This window comes from Rhinopithecus bieti, unplaced genomic scaffold (assembly GCF_001698545.2).
Source record: "Rhinopithecus bieti isolate Rb0 unplaced genomic scaffold, ASM169854v2 scaffold_5889, whole genome shotgun sequence".
Lineage (NCBI taxonomy): Eukaryota > Metazoa > Chordata > Mammalia > Primates > Cercopithecidae > Rhinopithecus > Rhinopithecus bieti.
In genome coordinates this window covers 2,799,698-2,825,452 of record NW_016805277.1, presented here as the reverse complement: position 1 = coordinate 2,825,452, position 25,755 = coordinate 2,799,698, and the positions used below count along the sequence as shown (strand labels likewise).

At 41.3% G+C, this 25,755-nt stretch overlaps 1 protein-coding gene across 1 annotated transcript in view; it reads right to left on the bottom strand.

The window, feature by feature from the left end:
- AFF4 (ALF transcription elongation factor 4) overlaps window positions 1–25,755 on the bottom strand; it is an 89,048-nt gene that overhangs the window by 25,851 nt on the left and 37,442 nt on the right. The window contains 2 exon segments of the mRNA XM_017871991.1: window positions 2,508–2,553; window positions 4,408–4,444. Of these exon segments, the coding sequence (XP_017727480.1) occupies window positions 2,508–2,553; window positions 4,408–4,444 (83 nt within the window).

Sequence of the window (25,755 nt, the reverse complement as noted above, 5' to 3'; positions counted from 1 at the left end):
TTTTTTTTGAGACCGAGTCTCGCTCTGTCATGCAGGCTGGAGTGCAGTGGCGCAATCTCGGCTCACTGTAAGCTCTGCCTCCTGGGTTCATGCCATTCTCCTGCCTCAGCCTCCAGAGTAGCTTGGACTACAGGTGCCCGCCACCACGCCCGGCTAATTTTTTGTATTTTTACAGAGACAGGGTTTCACCGTGTCAGCCAGGATGGTCTCGATCTCCTGACCTCGTGATCCACCTGCCTTGGCCTCCCCAAGTGCTGGGATTACAGGCGTGAGTCACTGCGCATGGCCGACTATGTATATATTTTTTAAACTCCCAAATTCTGGCCGGGTGCGGTGGCTCACGCCTGTAATCCCACTACTTTGGGAGGCTGAGGTGGGCGAATCACCTGAGGTCATGAGTTTGAGACCAGCCAAGCCAACAGGGTGAAACCCTGTCTCTACTAAAAATACAAAAATTAGCCTGGCGTGGTGGTGGGCACCTGTAATCCCAGGTACCTGGGAGGCTGAGGTAGGAGGAGAATCACTTGAACCCAGGAGCTGGAGGCTGCAGGGAGCTGACATCCCATCACTGTACTCTAGCCTAGGTGACAGAGTGAGACTCTGTCTCAAAAAAACAAAACAACAACAAACAAACAAACAAACAAAAAACTCCCAAGTTCCACAATCTCCCTTCATCAAAATTCAAATCAATTTAAACACATACACACAAATACTATAAGCTGACAGTTTCTGGAATTTGTTTTTGAAAGCAAAATTAAAGACGTAAATTTTCTTTTAAAGTCATAAAATCAAAATCATTAAACTTAAAATTTTCTACATAACAGCCCACAAAACATTCCTTGTCTTTTACATGGGAGGAAAATTAATACAAAGTTTAGGGAGAACTACAACTAGAAAATGTCTAATTTCTCATTACCAGTAATTCCATTACCTTTCTTAAAATTTCATGACAATCTCCAATCAGCGAGAAGGAAATCTTCTTTCACTCTAATAACTACTTGTACTTTTCCCCCTCAAAGTTTAACCTACATTTCTATATCTGACCCTAAGTTCAAAATATTACATATTAAATATCACCCTGAAATAAAGTAACTAGATGATTTTTAAGACTGGCCCAATTAAACAGAACAGGGAAAAAAGAGTTTTCTTTCAGACAGGGGCTTAGTGCATCTATCTCTATGACTGATTTTCCTCTAAGGAAATGTACTTACTCTGAATTCTCTTGGCCCTTATGATTTAACAATGGCAGCTCAATGAACTTGTTTACACATGTCAATATGTCAAAGCTTTTACCAGACTGCTCAGAGCCGTGCTCGAGTTTGTTCCCTCACAACCAAAGTAATAGGTATAGATATGGTAAGTACACTTCCGTTCTTTACATATAAATAAGTATGATGAATAGGAATATAATTTGAATTTTTCAGCAGTGAGGGGGTGCTTCTTGTGTCCTTGTATTTTCATTCTTAGTTCTTTTATTCAGCTGAAGTGCTACCAGTCTAGGGTCATCACAGTACAGTTTGTGACTGTGGCATGGTAAGCTGACACTGTAGTCACTGCTTCTTTAGAATTTTGTTTTAATCACTGAGTTAACCTGTGGTCTCAGGAATTCAGGAGTTCATTCTTTAAGTTGGAATTTATTTTCATCCAATACATTACCCTGTTACATTTTTATATATATTCCTGCTTCTACCAACAAAATAAAAATAAGAAAACTTAAAGACAGTACAAACTATGTACGTTACTTAATCTAGTGGTTAAATGAATGGCTTGGCCTAAAGAAGAATCCTGTGTTTATTTTATGACTTCTTTATTCAATATAAATTAGGAATACACACAGAAAAATATACACATACAACTCTCAGATGAGAAAAAACCATGATCTCAGAGCAGAGGTAGGCAAACTGTGGCCCACAAGCCAAATCCAACCTATCACATTGTTTTAAAGAGTGTGGCTGGAATACAGCCACACTTATGGTCTGTAACTCCTTTCATACTACAAATGGCAGAGCTGAGCAGTCAAAACACAGACTATGTGGCTCTGAAAGCCTAAATATTTCACTATCTGACCCTTTACATAAAAATTTGCATGCTCACGCCTTAAAAGGTCAATATTTATTTTTTAATTTTTCTGAGACCAAGTCTCGCTCTGCGGCCCAGACTAGAGTGAAGTGGCACGATTTCGGCTCCCTACAACCTCTGCCTCCCAGGTTCAAGTAATTCTCCTGCCTCAGCCTTCCAAGTAGCTGGGATCACAGGTGCTTGCCACCACGCCTGGCTAATTTTTTGTATTTTTAGTAGAGAAGGGGTTTCACCACGTTGGCCAGGCTGGTCTTGAACTCCTGACCTCACGTGATCTGCCTGCCTTGGCCTCCCAAAGTGCTGGGATTACAGGTGTGAGCCACTCTGCCCAGCCTCAATATTTCTAAATATTGTTCAAAATACCCAGATATTACAGGTAACTTTTAGTGAAAACAATACACATTGAACTCATTAAGCAATAAACTTACGATTTAGACTGGTGCCCATTTGAAGTTTTAGAAGGATTATATCTTTCTGGAACAAAAAGAATGAAGTGAGCAACTAAAGTATGGCTATTTAGACTGTAAAATGTCTATGTAAAATACCCTCAAATAAATGTAAATCAAACAATGAAATATAATTCTTCAACCACCAAAATGGTAACACCATCAAACCCAATAATATGACTACAGGGGAAATAAGCATGTGTACATGTTGCTGGTAGGACTGTAAACTCATACGACCTTCTTGAAGAGCAATCTGGTAATACCTTCTCAGTACTGTAACTACACTGCTGAGTGACTTAGTAATTCCAATGAAAGGAATTTACATTACAGGTATAATCTTGAGGAATACACAAACACACAAGCACACACTCGGGAATGTTTATTATAGCCTGGTTTGCAATGGCAAAAACTGGGGAAAAAAATGTCCATCGATAGGGGACTAGTGAAATAAATTACCGTATTTTCATACTATAACTAGAGTTGTATGCTGTTATAGAAATAGCTCTAAAACAAACAAAGTCAAAAACACAAATAATGAGTAGAGGCAGCTTATGATCCCATTTGTGAACAGCTTTCAGAAAAGAGAATGGGAGAAGAGTAGAAGGATGAAGTATTCTTAAAAGAAGATGACTAAGGAAAACAAGCTGAGAAAAAAAAGAAATAAAAAGAGAGAAAATGTAAATTTTCTGGCCTATAGTTAGCTATTTTCTGCATTTTAACATTTTCTGCATATTAACAATGTCAGATCCCTTTTTCCTGTAGCTACAGCCTTTAAGGTGGAACTAAGAAATTGATATACAAATAAAGAAAGCATAACATCAAAAGAGGTATTCTTCTAGTTTTATCTCTGCATTAAGATCACTGAAGATAAATTAAGGATCAAACAGTTGCACATTTTCATTTCCAAAATACCTTATGACTACTATAAAATACCTTATGACTAGTATAAATCTACCTTAATTAAGAAGTTACTGCTCTTGGCAAAAAGAATACCTGTTTTGTTACAGAGGTATACGGTGAAGCCCAGACATTTGCAATGGTTCCCTCAATCTACACAACCACAATCTCTTGGGACCATATTTGAATTCCCCACGACTATCTTCCCCAGAAATTCTTCTGACAGGCCAAGAAAGTAAGGGTGAAGGTGAGGGTACAGCAGGCAGCAGACTTTCTACCCAGATCAGAAAACCAAGGAAGAATAAACACGGACTGTACAAATATAACAAGAAAAGAGCCATGGTCAGCTAAATAAAATGACCCCTTCTTGTGTGGAGTTTTACCATCATGGAACCAAGTACTTTCATAAAGGAAGTTAAAAGAAAGAAGAATGACTCTTGAGTTTACGAGGTGCCCATTAAATTGTATTCATGAACTGTTAGTTCAAATGCTTAATAAAAGTAGTGTATTTTGATCTCCAATGACCTGCAGTTCCTGAATTTTAAAGAATAACAATTTTCAGCTCGATCCTCACTACTCATTAGATCATAAAAATTAGAATACGAGGTCATAGTGGCTCACACCAGTAATCCTAACACTTTGGGAGGCGAGGCAGCTGCATCACTTGAGCTCAGGAGTTCGAGACCAGCCTGGGCAACATAGTGAGACCCTATTCTACTAAAATTTAAAAAATCAGCCAGGCATAGTGGCATGTGCCCATAGTCCCAGCTACTCAGGAGGCTGAGGCAGGAGGATCACTTGAACCCTGGAGATCGAGGCTGCAGTGAGCTACGACCACACCACTACACTCCAGAAAAAAAAAAAGAAAAATGAAAAAGGATATGACACGTAAAGGTATTACTAAAGTTATATATGCTGTGACCATGAAAATTCAATGTTCAATAAATAGCTTAATTTGAAAACCAAGAGGAAAAGAAATACTCACTTTGTTCTCCAGGGCCAAAATTGGACTGCTGAGATTCCTAAGAAAAAGGAACATAAAATTATACAAAGTGACACTAAAAAAGAAAGGTTAATTCGTGAAAATGCTTAAATTACATAAAACATTTCAAGTACTTGAAAAAGCACAGAAAGAATGTAATGATCCTGTCTGATCAGCCTTGGCAATTTTGTGATCAATAATGGACTTTCCCAGAGACTAATACAAAAAGCATTAAGCCACCTAAATTCTTTATCATTCAATTCTTTCAGCAGCATCCATTGTAGTCATATCCCTATTTACAGCCCTTTATAAAATAAGTAATTTTTGGCCGGGCGCCAGTGGCTCAAGCCTGCTAATCCCAGCACTTGGGAGGCGAGAACGGCGGATCATGAGCGTCAGGGAGATCATAAGACCATCCTGGGCTACACGGTGAAACCTCGTCTCTCTTTAAAAATACAAAAACTGACGGGCAGGTGGCGGCGCGGCCTGTAGCCAGCTACTCGGGGAGGCTGAAGCAGGAGAACGGCGTGAACCCGGGGAGGCGGAGCTTGCCAGTGAGCTGAGATCGGGCCACTGCACTCCAGCCTGGCGTGACTGACAGAGCGAGACTCTGTCTCAAAAAATAAATAAATAAATAAATAAATAAATAATTTCAATTTAAAATTCTTAGTCTTAAGAAAACACTTCATTTAAAACTAAAGGTAATACTGAAGACAGTGTACTAAGTAAAAATAGCTGTATATGTTTATCCATTATAAGTATACCACTTTTTTGGGAGGCAGAGGCTGGTGGATCATGAGGTCAGGTGATTAAGACCATCCTGGCCAACACGGTGAAACCCTGTCTCTACGAAAAATACAAAAATTAGCTGGGCATGGTGGCGTGCACCTGTAGTCCCAGCTACTCGGGAGGCTGAGGCAGGAGAATTGCTTCAACCCCGGGAGGCGGAGGTTGCAGTGAGCCGAGATCGCACCACTGCACTCCAGACTGGCAACAGCGCGAGACTCCATCTCAAAAAAAAAAAAAAAAGTATACCACTTTTATGGACTAAAAAAACCCATATGGATATTTCCACGTCATTTTAATCCCTCCTTCTCCCTGCTCCCAATATTTTATATACATTAGCAACATGAGATGGTCATTTACTTCCATGTAAGCCTTGTAACTGCATAGTGTCTGGCACTCAGGAAGTGCCAATAAAAACAAGCCAAAATGTCACCCTCAGTGAAATATGGCTTTCCAAACTCAATTTTCATGACCAGAACAGCTGTTCCATATATGCAAACTATGCATTTCTCAAAATTAAATCTGGGTACAAGACGTAGCACTAAAATTACACAAATATTCCTAAAAGCCTACTTAAAAATAAGCATACTCTTTCTTTAGTTAACAGAACTGTCTGTGAAAGAACAATATAGTTTTGCTGTTAAAAAAACATTAAAAACCTATTTCTATACTCAACTGATTTTCCAAGAAGATGCCAAGACCATTATATGAGAAAGAATAGTCTTTTTAGCAATGGTGCTAGGGGAACTGAATAGCCATGGGCAAAATAAAGCTGGGCCTTTATATTACATCATTTTAGAAAAACAAAAACAAACAAACAAAAAAACTCAAAATGGACCAAAGACCTATAAATGTAAAAGCTAGAGCTATAAAATCCTTAGAAAAAAACACAATGCCAAATCTAAATGATCTGGGATTTGGCAAGATAAACTGGACTTAATCAAAATTAAGAACTTCTGTGCTTCAAAGGCTGCTATCCAAAAAGTGAAAAGACACCTCACAGAATGGGAGAAAATATTTGCAAATGATGTATCTGATAGGGGGCTGGTATCCACAATATACTATAAAGAGCTCTTACAATTTAATAACAAGACAATCCAATTAAAAAACAGGAAAAGGGCCTGAATAAACATTTACCCAAGGAAGACATATAAATAGCCAATAAGCAGATGAAAAGATGTCTCACACCCGTCATCACGGAAATACAAATCAAACCTACAATGAGATACTACTTCTCACCCACTAGGATGACTAGAATCAAAAAGACAAATGTAACAAGTGTTGACAAGGATGTGGAGAAATCAGAACCCTGGTAAGAATGTGAAATGGTACAGCTGCTTTGGAAACATTCTGGCAGTTCCTCAAATAAGTTAACACAGAATTACCACATGACCCAGCCATTCCACTGTTAGGTATATAACCAAAAAAATGTAAATGTAAGTCCACACAAACATTTCTATGTAAGTGTTTATAGCAACATTATTCATAATAGCCAAAAAGTGGAAACAACTCAAATGTCCATCGGCTGATAAACGTATAAACAAAATGTGATATATATCCATACACTGGAGTATTATTGGGACATAAAAAGGAATGAAGTACTGTTACATGCTACAACTTAGGTGAATCTTGAAAACATAATGTTAAGTGAAAGAATCTAGTCACAAAAGACCATACACTATGTTATTCTATTTATATAAAATGCTTAGAACAGGGAAATTATAGACATAGAGGAGATTAGACCTTATATTATATCCACCTACTAAGTGGATAACAGCTTTAAGAAAGCTAGAATGGAGTTAAGGATACAAAACGAGGTTACTGGAATAGTATCAGTAGGAGGTAACTACATCTTAAAGTTTGTCTTCAAGCTTTTTTTTTAATCATATACTCCATTACTAAGAAATTTTTCCATTTGTATCTTCAAAATATGTATAGAATATGCATTACTACTTAACATATGTATAAATACTGTAATTTTAAAGGCATAACAAAATTAAATACCATTTTAGAGTAATTTTAAATTATATTTATGAAAGACAACAAAACCTTTCTTACACACAAAAATATAATGCTTCAAAGGTATGACACTAAGATGGACTTATTTTTGATATCTGGTTTCATTAGATGCCACAAAGATATAGTTATACTCATGGAAGAAATACTATGTTTATTAAATCACAGTAACAAAATTTCAGCCCTATACATTAATTATGTAAAGGATTCTATTGAATTAGATTTCCATGTTCCCTGGTGTAAATCATTTAGGAAAATAAATTAGAAGGTGGCATTTTAATCTTTTTAGCAAATAGGTTCAAACCACTGAATAGACATTTTTTTCAGCTCTTTCAAGTTTGCACATTAGAACTGTGGTTTTTGGTAACAAAAAAACTAAAAATACATAAACAACGACAATATTATTTTTTAAGTGTTATTTTCCTAGCTCGTATGTGTGTATATATATATATACACACACACTTGTATATATATTATACACTATACACACACACACATACATATATATATATATGTATTTTGAGACAGAATCTAGTTCTGTCACCCAGGCTGGAGTGCAGTGGCGTGATTTTGGCTCACTGCCACCTCCAGCTCCCAGATTTAAGCGATTCTCCTGCCTCAGCCTCCCAAGTAGCTGGGATTACAGGCACCCACCACCAAGCCCAGTTAATTTTTGTATTTTTAGTAGAGACGGGGTTTCACTGTGTTGGCCAGGCCGGTCTCGAACTCCTGACCTTGTGATCCACCCATCTTGGCCTCCCAAAGTGCTGGGATTATAAGCGTGAGCCACCATGCCCAGCCACTCAAGTATATTTTTTAGGGAAGCAGTTACTTCATTCATTGTTAAAACATCATTTTTATTTTTTTTTTTTTTGAGACGGAGTTTCATACTCCTGTAGCATGTTTCATACTTGTTGCCCAGGCTAGAGCGCAATGGTGTGATCTCTGCTCACTGCAAACTCTGTCTCTTGGGCGCAAGTGATTCTCCAGCCTCAGCCTCCTAAGTAGCTGGGATTATAGGTGCATGTCACCACACCCAGCTAATTTTTGTATTTTTAGTAGAGATGGGGTTTCACCATGGTGGCCAGGCTGGTCTTGAACTCCTGATCTCAGGTGATCTAGCTGCCTCAGCCTCCCAAAGTGCTGGGATTACAGGTGTGAGCCACCACGCTCGGCCAACATCATCTTTACTCTGAAGAGAGAGGGGGGTTTAATCATTTTTTTAAAAATACATTATGAAAAGACACATATAGCATATTTGGTGGTGGTATGCATGTGCATGCGTGTATGTGTGTGTGTCTATATGTGAGAGAGATAAAAAGAAAGAGGTGTCTAACTCATTTTTAAGTGGGATAACTGATATAACGAAACAACTTCTATGTTAGTGTAAAAAATATTCAGATTCATTTCTCATTTCATTACAGAATATATTGTACAGAGCATGATTCTATAACCGAGTTGAAGATATTCCACAGTTCCAGACATTTCTGGCTTCAACATCATTGTTCCAACACTGCAACTGTGCATAAACTGCACTTGTACCATTACTCTTGCCTTGTCCTGGGTCCCTTTTTGTAATTCCTGTTAAAGCAGCCACTGTATCAACAGTGGCATGTGGAAGGGCAAGGAAAAGAGGGAAGGAGACGGGGAGGAGAAGATGATAAGATAAAGATTTGTGAAGAACCTAGGTAAAGAGGTTCTAAGTAAAGAACAGAACACAAAGAAGACAATGTATGTCTAAGTATGATGCACACAACTACACATCCAATTAAACACTAATAAATAATTCCTATTGCTTTCTTTTGTATTATTGCTTTCTACAAGCAAATGTTTGGTATAGGCAAAACGCATTTCTTGTTTCACACTTCCTTACAGCATCCAGCAAAATACCAGGGGAAAATAGCAAATATGAATCAATATTTAGTAAGTTTTGTTCTAAACCAAAGGAATGACTGAGGAATCACAAGGAACAGAGGGATTGAATTGTTTTTGTTTTTAAATGGGACCAATTCAAGGAGAGAGATGAATACACTAAACCAGCTCCCCAATATGATCCTAAACTTAGTACCATTTGCCACCTGTGAAGTGCTCTTTCAGACTTATCAATGGTGTGAAGTGCTTTCTGATGTGTTCCTATCTTCCCACATCTTGCTAACACTCCTCTACTTCTCCTTTAAACTCTAATTGGTGTCACCTCCTGTAGGATGCTAAACCCAAATTCCCTAGATATAACAACTTTCTCCCTTCTCTGTCCTCTCATTGAACTTGGTACATATAACTAGTGCACATGGAGAGTAAGTACCTATTAAAGAATCACACAGAGCTTTTAGCTATATTACACATGAAGTTCCACCAACTTAAATTCGGAGAATGAGATAAGCTATCGGTAAGAAGCAACCCACCTTAGCGACAGTCAGTCAGTAACTGAGGTGTCTCACAAACACCAAAATCTAAACACTGTTACTTGAGTATATATATCCATATTCAGTTAACAAACATTCATTGAACAGCTACTTTGTGCCCGAACTATTCAAAGCATTGGCACAGCATTTTCCTATGTTCTTTAAATACCCATCTTAGAGCAAGAACATTTAAATTATACAGTGTTCTATCTCCAGTGTCAGGAACACTGCTGGAGGTTGTTCCAAACATGGTAAATAAGTGCAAAGGCAATCAAAATCTTTAATATTCTCCAAACTATCACTGGAAAATCTCCCAAGCTATCCCCAACTATATCCATATTCTCTGCTTCCCTCTGGTGCCAATGAAGTAGTGGTGCTCTATTCTAAAGCTACTCTCCTCTACGTGGGCACTGAATCTTAATTGCTCTTATGAAGATTTCCTAAGGTCACCTCCTCTCTTTCCCATGGATCATTTGTTTTTCCCTTTCTACTAAACTATCAGCATTATAAAATAACAAAATATCTTCATCTTATAAAAACACTCCCCTGACATACCAAGACCATACAGTTCTTGGTACCACATTCTCTGTTCCTTTTTACAGTAAATGCTTCAAAAGACACTTACTCTGATATCTTTTGAGCCTAGTACAACTAGTCTTTTACCCTCATCTTTCTACTAAAACTCTTTGTCATTAATAAAGAACAAATTGTCAAAGCTCATGCCAGGAACATAGAAGTTAATAAGTATCCGTTTAATTAATAAATATATAAGCATTATCAAATTTTTATAAACAATTTTATAAAATTGTTGTCTAACATAAAAATATATATTCCATAAAAATATATATTAAGGCCGGGCGCGGTGGCTCAAGCCTGTAATCCCAGCACTTTGGGAGGCCGAGACGGGCGGATCACGAGGTCGGGAGATTGAGACCATCCTGGCTAACACAGTGAAACCCCGTCTCTACTAAAAAATACAAAAAACTAGCCGGGCGAGGTGGTGGGCGTCTGTAGTCCCAGCTACTCGGGAGGCTGAGGCAGGAGAATGGCGTAAACCCAGGAGGCGGAGTTTGCAGTGAGCTGAGATCCGGCCACTGCACTCCAGCCCAGGCGACAGAGCGAGACTCCGTCTCAAAAAAAAAAAAAAAAAAAATATATATATATATGTTAAATGTGTAATAGCAGATTAGACATCGCAGAACACAGATTAGTGAACCTAAAGACACAGCAATACAAACCATTCAAAATGGAGCAATACAATATGAGATCCACCCCCCCAAAAAAAGAAAAAAAAAAGAAAGAACAGAACATTAGTGAACTCTGGGACAACTTTAAGGGGCCTAATATACATGTAATTGGAGTCCTTGAAGAAGACGAGAAAAGGGGAGAAGAGAGTAAAAAAAAAATTGAGTAAGTTTCTCAAATTTGATGGAAACTATAAGTCCAAAGTTTCAAGAAGCTGAACAAACCCCAAGCACGAGAAAGATAAAGAGAACTATAGCAGAACATATCATAACTGAACAGATTAAAAGCATGATAAAAAAAAAAAAAAAAAACTTACAAGCAGCCAAAAAAAAAAAAAAAACATTTTACATATAAACAAAGAAAAGAATGACAACAATGTACGTATCAGAAACAACGCAAGCTGGCAGACCGTGGCGGCAAGGTCCTCAACCTAGAATTCTATAGCTGGCAAAAACACTTTAAAAAATAAAAAAGGAAAGGCAAAATAAAGACTTTTTCAAAGTGCTAAAAGAAATATTCAAGTCCTCCAGATAATAGTAAAGTGGGCCAGGTGCAGTGGATCACGCCTGTAATCCCAACACTTTGGGAGGTGNAAAAAAAAAAAAAGGACATTTTACATATAAACAAAGAAAAGAATGACAACAATGTACGTATCAGAAACAACGCAAGCTGGCAGACAGTGGCGGCAAGGTCCTCAACCTAGAATTCTATAGCTGGCAAAACACTTTAAAAAATAAAAAAGGAAAGGCAAAATAAAGACTTTTCAAAGTGCTAAAAGAAATATTCAAGTCCTCCAGATAATAGTAAAGTGGGCCAGGTGCAGTGGATCACGCCTGTAATCCCAACACTTTGGGAGGTGGAGGTGGGTGGATCACCTGAGGTCAGGAGTTCCAGATTGTCTCTACTAAAAATACAAAAAAAAAAAAAAAAAAAAAACTTAGCCGGGTGTGGTGGCAGGCACTTGTAATCCCAGATACTCCGGAGGCTGAGGCAGGAGAATTGCTTGAATCAGGGAGGTGGAGATTGCAGTGAGCCAAGACTGCACCACTGCACTCCAGTCTGGGTGACAGAGCACGACTCTGTCTCAAAAAAAAGTAAAGATAACAAACTGTGTGTTTATTTATTTAGAGACAGGGTCTCACTGCCACCCAGACTGGAGTGCAGTAGAGTGATGATGGCTCACTGAAGCCAAGACTTCTGGGGCTCAAGCTATTTTTCCACCTCAGCCTCCTGAGCAGCTGGGACCACAGGTATGTATCACCACACTCAGATAATTTTTTCATTTTTTGTAGAGACAGGGTCTCACTATGTTGCCAAGGCTGGTCTCAAACTCCTGGACTCAAGTGATCCTCCTTCCTCGCACTCCCAAAGTGCTAGGATTATAGGTATGAACCTTTGCACTCAGCCTAAAAGATAATAGATTGTTTAAATAAAAATAGTAACAATATTGTGCCATTTATACTTTATGTGGAAGTAAAACGTAAACAACAATAATACAGATTCTATGAGGGGAGAAATGCAAGTATAATGACAACAGGGTCTTATACAGTAGAAAAGGAAGGTATAAAATCACTTGAAGATAGACTGACACATATACACACACACAAAAAAAGGCCTGATGAGACAAACAGAAATCAAAAAGCAAGACAGTAGATTTAAGCCCAACTGTATCAATAATCACATTAAATGTAAGTGGTCTGAACACCCTAAAGAGCAGAGTGTCAGATTTAAAAAGCGTAACAAAATCATATACTACCTACAAGAAATGCATTTTAAATATAAGAACATAAACAGGTTAAAAGCAAAAGGCTGGAAAAAAGTATACCATGCTAACATTAAATAAAAGAAAGTTGGAGCTGGTCCTATTAATATCAAAGTAAATTTTACACAAAGAACATTATCAGGTTTAAAAGGGGTTGTTTCATAGTAACAAAGGCTCAACTCCTTAAGAGGTAACAATCCTAAGTGTTTATGCACCTAAAAACAGAGTTTGAGAAAGCATGAAGAAACAAAGCAAGAACATATATACAAATCCAAAATTAAAGTTGGAGTCTACTCTCAATAATAGATCATTGATAGAATAAAATTAAAATGAGTAAGGATATAGAAGATTAGTATAAAATTATAAGCCAACTTGACCTAACAGGATACTCCAGAGACAGGGTCTTTCTCTGTCACCCAGGCTGGAGTACAGTGGCATGATCATGGCTTACTGTAGCCTTGACCTCTTGAGCTCAGGTAGTCCTCCCGTTTCAGCCTTCTGAGTAGTTGGGACTACAGATGCCCACCACCGTGTGCGGCTGATTTTTAAATTTTCGGTAGAGATGAGGTCTGGCTATTGCCCGGGCTGGTCTCAAACTTCTGGCCTCCAGGGATCCTCCCACCTCAGCTTTCCAAAGTGTTGGGATTACAAGCGTGTGCCACCACACTGGCTGGAATACACATTCTTTTCAAGTGTACACAAAACATTAGCAAAAAAAGACAATAATCTGGGACATGAAATAAGTCTCAATCTCATACAATGTATGCTTCATGACCACAATGGAATTAAATCACAAATCAATAACAAAAAATATGCAGAAAATCTCCATATATTTGGGAACCAACACAATTAGAAATAATCCAAAAAACAAGAAATCAGGACGGGCATGGAGGCTCATGCCTGTAATCCCAGCACTCTGGGAGGCTGAGATGGGCAGATCACTTCAGGTCAGGAGTTCAAGACCAGCCTAGCCAACATGGTGAAACCTCGTCTCTACTAAAAACACAAAAATTAGCCAGGCATGGTGGCACACGGCTATAATCCCAGCACCTAGGGAGGTTGAGGCAGGAGAATCACATGAATCCAGAAGGCGGAGGTTGCAGTAAGCTGAGATTGCTCCCACTGCACTCCAGCCTAGAGGACAAGAGCAAAATTCCGTCTGGAAAAAAAGAAAGAAAGAAATCAAAAGGTGTGTTTTTTTGTTTCTTTTTGGAGATGGAGTCTTGCTCTGTTGCCCAGGTCAGAGCACAATGGCTCGATCTTAGCTCGCTGCAACCTCCACCACCAAGGTTCAAGCGATTCTCATGCCTCAGCCTCCCGAGCAGCTGAAATTACGGGTGCACGCCCTACCATACCCAGCTAACTTTTGTACTTTTAGTACAGACGGGGATCTGCCATATTGGTCAGGCTGGTCTCAAATTTCTGACCTCACGTGATCCGCTTGCCTGAGCCTCCCAAAGTGCTGGAATTAACTGGCGCGGCCACTGCACCCGGCCCTCAAAAGGTATTCTGAACTGAATAAAAATGGGTATGGTGGTTCACACCCGTAAAGGACAAGACTCCAACCTGAAATTAAAAAAAAAACAAAAACTACATCAAACTTTGTGACGTGCAGATAAGTATTAGAGGGATGTTTTTACAATAAAATCCTGTATTAGAAAATAAGGGCTGGAGGCAGTGGCTCATGCCTGTAATCCCAGCACTTTGGGATGCCGAGGTGGGTGGATCACTTGAGGCCAGGAGTTTGAGACCAGCCTGACCAACATGGTGAAACCCAGTCTCTACTAAAAATACAAGAATTAGTCAGGCATGGTAGTGTATGTTTGTAATCCCAGCTACTTGGGAGGCTGAGACAGGAGAATCCTTTGAACCCAGGAGGTGGAGGTTACAATGAGCCGAGATCACGCCACTGCACTCCAGCCTGAGCAACAGAGCGAGATTCCATCTAAAAATAAATAAATAAATAAAATAAGAAAATAAGAAAAATCTCAATTATATGACCTTAGCTTCCACCTCAAGAAATCTGTTAAAATGACGAGCAGGCCGGGCACGGAGGCTCATGCCTGTAATCCCAGCATTTTGGGAGGCTGAGGCAGGCAGATCATGAGGTCAGGAGTTCGAGACCAGCCTGACCAACATGGAGAAACCCCGTCTCTACTAAAAATACAAAAATTAGCCAGGCACAGTGGCATGTGCCTATAATCCCAGCTACTCAGGAGACTGAGGCAGGAGAATCGTTTGAACCCGGGAGGTGGAAGGTTGCAGTGAGCCAAGATCACACCACTGCACTCCAGCCTGGGTGACAGAGCAAGACTCCGTCTCAAAAGAAAAAACAAGAAGAAGAAGAACAAATTAAACCATAAAAAAGCAGAAAAGTAAAAGATCAGGGTGGAAATCAATGCAATAAAAAACAAAAACAACAGAGAAAGAAAAAGCAGCTCTCCAGAAAACTGACTATCTCTAGCCACGGCACTCAAGAAAAAGACAAGAAAACAAATTACCACGATACGTAATAAGATAAGTGCTATCATAATAAAATATGTTAAATGTGTAAGGGAATATTATAAAAAATTTACAACAATTTGTTAACTTTGGTAACTCATAGATAAAATGGACAAATTCCTTGAAAGATATAAACAACCAAAGATCATTCAAGGAGAAATAGGTAATGTGAGTAGCCCTATAGCTACTAAAGAAGTCTAATTTTTGCTTAAAAACCATCTTACAAAGAAAGCTTATATCCAGAGGTAAATTCTAACAAACACTTAAAGAAAAAAAATACCATTTCTGGCCGGGCACAGTGGCTCATGCCTGTAATCCCAGCACTTTGGGAGGCCGAGGCAGGCGGATCACGAGGTCAGGAGATGGAGACCATTCTGGCTAACACAGTGAAACCCCGTCTCTACTAAAAATACAAAAAATTAGCCAGGTGTAGTGGCGCATACCTTTAGTCCCAGCTACTCAGGAGGCTGAGGCAGGAGAATGGCATGAACCCAGGAAGCAGAGCTTGCAATGAGCCAAGATCGCGCCACTGCACTCCAGCCTGGGTGACAGAGCAAGACTCTGTCTCAAAAAAATAAAGAAAGAAAGAAAAAATACCATTTCTATGTACACTATTCCAGAAAATGGAAGGGGAAGCAATTATTTCCCAATCTATTCTATAAGGCCATCATTACTCAGATACCAAAACAAGGCAAGGATATGAAACCATCCTCACAGGGTTAAACAGAATTCTGGACAAAAATACAATTATAATTAAGCATTAATTATACTGCACTTTGACTCACTTGTTTTTTGGTTTTTTTGGTTTTTTTTTTTTTTTGAGATGGAGTCTCGCTCTGTCACTCAGGCTGGAGTGCAGTGGTACGACCTCAGATCACTGCAACCTCCATCTCCTGGGTTCAAGAGATTCTCCTGCCTCAGCCTCCTGGGTAGCTGGGAACTACAGGCACCTACCACCAAACTCGGCTAATTTTTCTATTTTTTGTAGAGACAGGGTTTCACCATATTGGCCAGGCTGGTCTTGAACTCCTGACCTTGTGATCCCCCCACTTCAGCTTCCCAGAGTGCTGGGATTACAGACGTGAGCCACCACACCTGGCTGACTCACTTCTTTGTAACAGAAAGTCACTAACACTAGATACTGACCATTGGCATCCCCATTGTTCCTACAGATAGAATTTTTGACATTAGAAACTTAAAGCTTTTGTTTAAGAATTGCTTAAGGCCAGGTGTGGTGGCTCACATCTGTAACCCCAGCACTTTGGGAGGATGAGACAGGTGGATCACGAGTTCAGGACCAGCCTGGGCAACATTGGGAAACCCTGTCTCTACTAAAAAATATAAAAATTAGCCGGGCGTGGTGGCGGGCACCTGCAATCCCAGCTACTTGGGAGGCTGAGGCAGGGAGAATCACTTGAGCTAGGGAAGCAGAGGTTATAATGAGCTGATATCATGCCACTGTACTCTAGCCCTCTAGCCTGGGTGATAAGAGTGAGATGTTGTCTCAAAAAAAAAAAAAGAATCGCTTAAGCAGGACAGTCTCAGTAGCTCATGCTTACTAACCCAGTGCTTTGTGAGGCCTAGGCAGGAGGATTGCTTTAGGTCAGGAGTTTGAGGCCAGAGTGGGCAACATCATGAGACCATTTCCACAAAATTTTTTTTTAAAAATCAAGAGTTGCTTAAGCACAGTGGAACAGCTGAAGCCAACCAGTTTAAAGATCCCCACAGAGGAACAGAATTAGCATGAGAATACTGCTTGTACATCTCCCCAACCCATGATTTCACCCAGCATTCTTTGACAAATCAATGATCTTAATACTTCAGCCCACTCCATAATCCTTAAAAGCCATGGTCTCAACTCCTTCGGAAGATAGATTTGAGGTTTCCTCTCATCTCTTTGTTTGGAGGCCCTATAATTAAACTCCTTCTCTGCAGCAACCCAGTGTCTCTGTTATTGACTTGCTGTGGCATCAGACAACAGATCTGTTATGGTTACAGATATAAGAACAGAACAATACAGACCAAAATAGCCCAGGAATACAGATGCAAAAATTAGAAAAAACTTTTAAAATCAATTTCAGCACTATAAAAAAATACATCATGACCAAGTAGACTTTATATCAGGAATGTAATATTGATTTAACATTTAAAATTTAGCCAATGTTTTTTATTTTTATTTTTTGAGATGGAGTTTCGCTCTTGTTGCCCAGACTGGAGTGCAATGGTGCAACCTTGGCTCACCGCAACTTCTACCTCCCGGGTTCAAGCGACTCTCCTGCCTCAGCCTCCCGAGTAGCTGGGATTACAGCCAAGCGCCATCACGCCCAGCTAATTTTGTATTTTTAGTAGAGATGGGGTTTCTCCATGTTGGTCAGTCTCGTCTCGAACTCCTGACCTCAGGTGATCCGCCCGCCTCAGCCTCCCAAAATGCTGGGATTACAGGCATGAGCCACCACGCCTAGCCAAATTTAACCAATGTTATTCACCATATTAATACAAATAAAAACAGGAAAATCTTATGATCATTCCAATAGATTTAAAAAGTATTCAACAAAATTCAAAATTCATTCCTAATGAGAACTCTTAGGCAAACAGGAATAGAAGAATTTCCTTAATGTAATAAATGACATCCACAAAAAGCCCACAGCTAACACATCACACTTAATAATGAAAGACTGGATACTTTCTCCTCTATGATAAAAAATAAGGCAAGAATGTCTAATCTCACTACTGGCATTCAACATCATACTAGAGATTCTAGCCAGTGCAATAAAGCAAGAATATAAAATAAGGCATTCATTTGAAACAAACATAACATCTTTATTCACAGGTGAAATGATTGTCTAAGTAGGAAACATGGTGTCTACAAAAATGCTATTAAGTAAATTTAGAAAAATTACAAGATAAAACATAAAATTACACATGAAAGGTATTTATTTTCTTTTCTTTTTTTTTTTTTTTTTTGAGACAGAGACTCACTTCATCGCCCAGGCTGGAGTGCAATGGCGTAATCTTGGCTCACTGCAACCTCCGCCTCCCAGGTTCAAGGAATTATCTTGCCTCAGCCTCCCAAGTAGCTGGGATTATAGGTGTGTGCCACAGCACGTGGCTAATTTTTGTATTTTTTAGTACAGATGGGGTTTCACCATGTTGGCCAGGCTGGTCTCGAACTCCTGACCTCAGGTGATCCTCTTCAGCCTCCCAAAGTGCTGGGATTACAGGCATGAACCACTGCATCCGGCCCATGAAATGTATTTCTATAAATTAGCAAGGAAAAATCAAATACTGAAATTTTTATAAAATTCCATTTACAATAGCACTAAAAAAATCAAACAGGGCCGGATACAGTGGCTCATGCCTGTAATCCCGGCACTTTGGGAAGCCGAGGTGGGCAGATCACTTGAGGCCAGGAGTTCAAGACTATCCTGGCCAACATGGTGAAACCCCGTCTTTCCTAAGAGTATAAAAATCAGCTGGGTGTGGTGGTGCAGGTCTGTAATTCCACCTACTTAGAAGGCTGAGGCTACACTGAGCCAAGATCGTGCCACTGCACTCCAGCCTGGGTGACAGAGCAAGACTGTCTCAAAAAAAAAAAAAAGGGCACAGTGACTCACATCTGTAATCCCAGCACTTTGGGAGGCTGAGGCGGGCAGATCAATTGAGGTCAGGAGTTTGAGACCAGCCTCGTCAACATGGCAAAACCTCGTCTCTACTAAAAATATAAAAATAAGCTGGGGACATGGTGCACGCCTGTAATCCCAGCTACTTGGGAGGCTGAGGCAGGAGAATCGCTTGAACCCAGGAGGCAGATGTTTCACTGAGCACCACTGTACTCCAGCCTGGGCGACACAGTGAGACTCTTTCAATAAAACAAAAAGAGTAACTGACAAAAGATGTCCAAAATCTATATACTGAAAACTACAAAACAATACTGAAAGAAATTAAATTAGACTAAAATAGAAATAAGGACTCATGGGTCAGAAGATTCAATACTGCTAAGACATCAATTCTCCCCAAATTGATCTATAGATTCAACTCAATCCCTGTTAAAATCCCACAAGGCTTTTATGTTGAAATTGACAAGGTGTCCTTCTTCTTTCTTCTTTTTTTTTTGAGACAGAGTCTTGCTCTGTCGCGCAGGCTGGAGTACATGCAGTGGCATCATCTTAGCTGACTGCAACCTCTGCCTCCCAGAGACTCCTGCCTGAGCCTCCTGAGTAGCTGGGATTACAGGTGTGCACCACAACGCCCCATGCACAACTACTTTTTGTATTTTTAGTAGAGACGGGGTTTCACCATGTTGGCCAGGCTAGACTCAAACTCCTCCTTAGGTGATCCACCTGCCTTGGCCTCCCAAATTGCTGGGATTACAGGTGTGAGCCACTGTGCCCAGCCTAAAATTCTTATGAAAATGCAAATGGCCTAGAAAAGTCAGATCTACTTTGAAAAACACTAATATAGGCCAGGCGCGGTGGCTCACGCCTGTAATCCCAGCACTTTGGGAGGCCGAGACGGGCGGATCACGAGGTCAGGAGATTGAGACCATCCTGGCTAACACGGTGAAACCCCATCTCTACTAAAAATACAAAAAAAAAAAAATAGCCGGGCATGGTGGCGGGCGCCTGTAGTCCCAGCTACTCAGGAGGCTGAGGCAGGAGAATGGTGTGAACCCGGGGGAGCGGAGCTTGCAGTGAGCTGAGATCCGGCCACTGCACTCCAGCCTGGGCGACAGAGCGAGACTCCGTCTCAAAAAAAAAAAAAAAGAAAATACTAATATAAGCTGAGGATTTACATTGTAGTGACTTTACAGTAAGTCCTGAAGTCGAATCATCAAGACAGGCTCATATTGGCACCATGACAGACAAACAGGTTAATGAAACATAAAGTCAGAAATGCACCACACATACAGAGTCAACTACAACTGCAAAGGCAATTCAATGGAAAGAGAAGGCTTTTAAATAAAGATGCTAATTGGATATGTACATACAAGAGGATAAAACTTCATTCCATATATTGTAACAACATAGAAAAATTAGCTTAAGATAAATCATAGGTCTAAATGTAAAACCTAAAATTATAAAAAAAATCTAGGAAAGGCTGGGCACAGTGGCACATGCTTATAATTTTAGAACTTTGGGAGGCCAAGGCAGGTGGGTCACTTTGAGCTTAGGAGTTCGAGACCAGGCTGGACAACATGGCAAAACACCATCTTTACTAAAAATACAAAAATTTGCAGGGTGTGGTGGCGCGCACTTGTAATTCCAGCTATTCGGAAGGCCAAGGCATGAGAATTGCTTGAGGCCAGGAGTCAGATGTTACAGTGAGCCAAGATCACACCACTGCACTCCAGCCTGGGTGACAGAGTGAGACTCTCTCTCAAAAAAAATAAAAATAAAAAGTCTAGGATAACTGAGAGCAGAGTCCCAGCTATGCAGGAAGCAGAGGAGGGTGAGGATCACCTGAGCCCACAAGTTCAAGACTAGCCAGGGCAGCACAGCGAGACCTGGTCTCTTATTTAAAAGAAAAAAAAAAAAAAGAAGTCTAGGAAACAACATAGGAAGATTCGGTTAGGCAAAGATTTCTCTTTTTTTTTTTTTCAGATGGAGTCTTGCGCTGTTGCCCAGGCTAGAGTACACTGGCGCAATCTTGGCTCACTGCAACCTCCGCCTCCTGGGTTCATGCGATTCTCCTGCCTCAGTCTCCCGAGTAGTGGGATTACAGGTGTCCGCCACCATGCCCGGCTAATTTCTGTAATTTTAGTAGAGTCAGAGTTTCACCATGTTGGCCAGGCTGGTCTCGAACTCCTGACCTCAAGTGATCCGCCCACCTCAGCCTCCCAAAGTGCTAGGATTACAGGTGTAAGCCACCAGCCCAGCCGGCAAACATTTTTTTTTGAGACAAGGTCTCACTCTGTCACCTAGGCTGGAGTGCAGTGGCATAATCATGGCTCACTGCAGCCTCAACCTCCCAAGTTCAAGCAATCCCCCCCACCTCATCCTCCCAAGTAGCTGGAACTATAGGCTGTGCCACCACGCCTGGCTAATTTTTACATTTTGTGTAGAGGTGGAGTCTTGCCTTGTTAACCAGGCTAGTCTCACACTCCTGGCCTCAAGTGATCTACCCACCTCAGCCTCCCAAAGTGCTAGGATTACAGGCAAGAGTCACCTCGCCCAGCCAGGCAAAGATTTCATAGACACCAAAAACATGACCTGTAAAAGAAAACACTAAAGAAGTGGATTTTATACAAATTAACATGTGTTCTTAGAGGGATACTACAAAGAGAATGAAAAGGTAGTCCACAGAGCAAGAAAACAAATTTTCAAATCACATATATGATAATGGCAATAAGAATCTGAGCCCATTTCAGGCCGGGCGCAGTGGCTCACACCTGTAATCCCAGCACTTTGGAGGCCGAGGTGGGCGGATCACGAGTTCAGGAGATCGAGTCCATCCTGGCTAACATGGTGAAACCCCATCTCTATTAAAAATACAAAAAATTAGCCGGGCATGGTGGCGGGTGCCTGTAGTCCCAGCTACTCGAGAGGCTGAGGCAGGAGAATGGCGTGAACCCAGGAGGCGGAGGTTGCAGTGAGCCGATATCCCACCATCGCATTCCAGCCTGGGCCACAGAGTGAGACTCCATATCAAAAAAAAAAGAATCTTAGCCCATTTAAAAATGGGCAAAATATTCAGACACTGCAACAAAGAAGATAAGCAAGTGGCAAATCAGTACATGAAAAGATGCTCAAGATACTCTGTCTCTACAGAAATGTAAATTGAAATCACAATGAGGTACACAGAGTAGTACTATATCAAGTGTTAGTAAGGACAATATCAAGTGTTAGTAAGGACATGGAACAAGTGGAACTCTCTCATATACCATTGGCAGGAATATAAAATGGTTCAACCACTTTGGAAAACAGTATGACAGTTGTTTTCTTTTCTTTTTTTGAGACAGAGTTTCACTCTTGTTGCCCAGGCTGGAGTGCAATGACGCGATCTCGGCTCACTGCAACCTCCGCCTCCCTGCTTCAAGTGATTCTCCTGCCTTAGCCTCCAAGTACCTGGGATTACAGGCATGCGCCATCATGCCTGGCGAATTTTGTATTTTTAGGAGAGACGGGATTTCTCCATGTTGGTCAGGCTGGTCTTGAACTCCCAACCTCAGGTGATCCACCCAACTTGGCCTCCCAAAGTGCTGGGATTACAGGTGTGAGCCACTGTGCCCAACATGACAGTTGTTTTCTAATTTTTTTTTTTCTTCCCAGACAGGGTCTCTCTCTGTAACCCAGGCTAGAGAGTAGGGGCATGATCTCTGCTCACTGCAGCCTCAACCTCCTGTGGTCAAGCAATCCTCCCACCTTAACCTCCTGAGTAGCTAAGACTACAGGCCTGTGCCACCATGCCTGGGTAATTTTTAAAAATTTTTTTTGTGGAGACAAGAGTCTCATTATGTTGCCTACACTGGTCTCAAACTCTTGGACTCAAGTGATCCTCCCGCATCAACCTCTCAAATTACTAGGATTACAAGTGTGAGGCATAGACGCCTACCATATACCTAACCACCCCGCTAATAGGATTTATAATACAGAAATAAAAGCGGCCAGGCGTAGTGGCTCATGCCCGTAATCTCAGCACTTTGAAAGGCCAAGGCAGGAGAACTGCTTGAGTCCAGGAGTTCAAGACCAGCCTGGGCAACGTGGCAAAACCTTGTCTCTACAAAAAAATACAAAAAGTAGCCAGACATAGTTGCATGAGCCTGTAGTTTCAGCTATTTGGGAGGCTGAGGTGAGAGACTGCTTGAGCCTGGGAGTTCGTGAGTGCAGTGAGCCATGATCATGCCACTGCACTCTAGTCTGGACAACAGAGATCTTGTCTTTAAAAAAAAAAAGAAGTAAAAGTAAACGTTTATACAAAGATTTATACACAAATATTCACATCAGCTTTACTTTTAATAACCAAAAACGAGGCTGGGCGCAGTGGCTCACACCTGTAATCCCAGTACTTTGGGAGGCTGAGGCAGGCGGCTCACAAGGTCAAGAGATGAAGACCATCCTGGCCAACAGGGTGAAACCTCGCCTCGACTAAAAATACAAAAAATTAGCTGGGCGTGGTGGCGTGTACCCGTAGTCCCAGTTACTCAGGAGGCTGAGGCAGGAGAATCACTTGAACTTGGTAGGCAGAGGCTGCAGTGAGCCAAGATCACGCCACTGCACTCCAGCCTGTGCAACAGAGCAAGACTTTGTCTCAAAAAAATAATAATAATTTTTTAAAGTCAGCCAGGCATGGTGGTGCATGCCTGTAGTCCCCACTACTCAGGAGGCTGACGCAGGAGGATCACTTGAGGCTGGGAGGTCGAGGCTGCAATGAGCCATGATCATGCCACTGCACTGCAGCCTAGACCACAAAGTGAGACCCTGTCGCAAAGAAAGAAAGGAAAGAAAGGAAAGGAAAGAGGCCAGGCGCAGTGGCTCACACCTGTAATCCCAGCACTTCGGGAGGCTGAGGCGGGCGGACCACTAGGTCAGGAGATCGAGACCATCCTGGCTAACACGGTGAAACCCCGTCTCTACTAAAAATACAAAAAATTAGCCAGGCGTGGTGGTGGGCGCCTGCAGTCCCAGCTACTCGGGAGGCTGAGGCAGGAGAATGGCGTGAACCCGGGAGGCAGAACTTGCAGTGAGCTGAGATCACACCACTGCACTCCAGCCTGGGTGACAGAGTGAGACTCTATCTCAAACAAACAAAAGAAAAGAAAAGAGAGAGAGAAAGAAAGAGAGAGAGAGAGAGAAAGCAAGCAAGGAAGGGAGGGAGGGAGGGAAATACAGTTTTCAGTTTGCTATAAACTTAGTGGTGGGTACTATAGCTTGTGCTTGTGACACTGAAACAGAAGGATGGCTTGAAGTCAGGAGTTTGAGACCAGCCTGGGCAGTATAGTGAGACCCCCATCTCTATATAAAAGTCTGGCATGGTGGTAAGCATCTGTCGTCCGAGGTACTCAAGAGGCTGAAATGAGAGGATTGCCAGAGCTCAGGAGTTCAAGTGCATAGTGAGCTATATGACAACTGTACTCCAGCCTAGGTAAGATCAGCCTAAGCGAGACCTCAGTCTCTAAAAAAATTAAAATATAATAAATAAGTAAAATCTAATATGCACTTACCCTATGAACCAGCAATTCTACTTTTTACTATGTGACCCAGTATTTACCCAGGATAAAAGAAAACATGAATGTTTATAGATGCTTTATTCCTTTTTTTTTTTTTTTTTTTTTTTTTTTTTTTTTGAGACGGAGTCTCGCCTCTGTCTCCCGGGCTGGAGTGCAGTGGCCGGATCTCTGCTCACTGCAAGGCTCCGCCTCCCGGGTTTACGCCATTCTCCGCCTCAGCCTCCCGAGTAGCTGGGACTACAGGCGCCCACCACCTCGCCCGGCTAGTTTTTGTATTTTTTTAGAGAGACGGGGTTTACCGTGTTAGCCAGGATGGTCTCGATCTCCTGACCTCGTGATCCGCCCGTCTCGGCCTCCCAAAGTGCTGGGATTACAGGCTTTTAGCCACCGCGCCCGGCCAGATTTGCTTTATTTTTATTCTTAACAGTCTAAATCTGGAAATAACCCAAATGTTCATCAACAGGAAGCAAATTTTGGTATTTCCATATAATAAAATACTGATTGGGAACAAAAAAAGAAAAACTGGGCCAGGCGTGGTGGCTCACACCTGTGATCCCAGCACTTTAGGAGGCCGACACAGGCGGATCGCAAGGTCGGGAGTTTGAGACCAGCCTGACCAACATGGTGAAACTCCGTCTCTACTAAAATACAAAATCAGCGAGGCGTGGTGGTGCATGCCTGTAATCCCAGCTACTTAGGAGACTGAGGCAGGAGAATCGCTTGAACCCAGGAGGCGGAGGTTGCAGTAAGCCAAGATCGTGCCACTGCACTCTGGCCTGGGCAACAGAGCGAGACTCTGTCTCAAAAAAAGAAAAGAAAAGAAAACTATGGATACAATCAAGAACATGGAAGAATTACAAAACTATATACCGAGAAAATGAAGGTAAATATATAAAAGAAGCACATGATGTACTGATTGATTCCATTCACATGAAATTCTAGAAAAAACAAAACTTATCTAGAGTGACATAAAATAGATCAGAAACTGCAATAGGGACAGTGGTGGAGGCAAGGGAGACTACAAAGGAATATGAAGAAATTTGGGGGTAATGGAAATGTTCTAATTCTTAATTATGGCAGTGGTTATACAGGTGCACATACCTATCAAAACTCAAACTGCAGGCCGGGTGCAGCGGCTCACGCCTGTAATCCCAGAACTTTGGGAGGCAGAGGCAAGTGGATCACCTGAGGTCAGGAGTTCGAGACCAGCCTGGTCAACATGGTGAAACTCTGTCTCTACAAAAAATACAAAAAATTAGCCAGGCGTGGTGGCTCGAGCCTGTAATCTCAGCTACTCGAGAAGCTGAGGGAGGAAAATCACTTGAACCCAGGAGGCGGAGGTTGCAGTGAGCCGAGATCGCACCACTTCACTCCAGCCTAGGCAAAAGAGCAAGACTTCATCTCAAAACAAACAAACAAACAAACAAAAAACAAAACTCAAACTGCACATTAAATACCAGTGCATTGGCCAG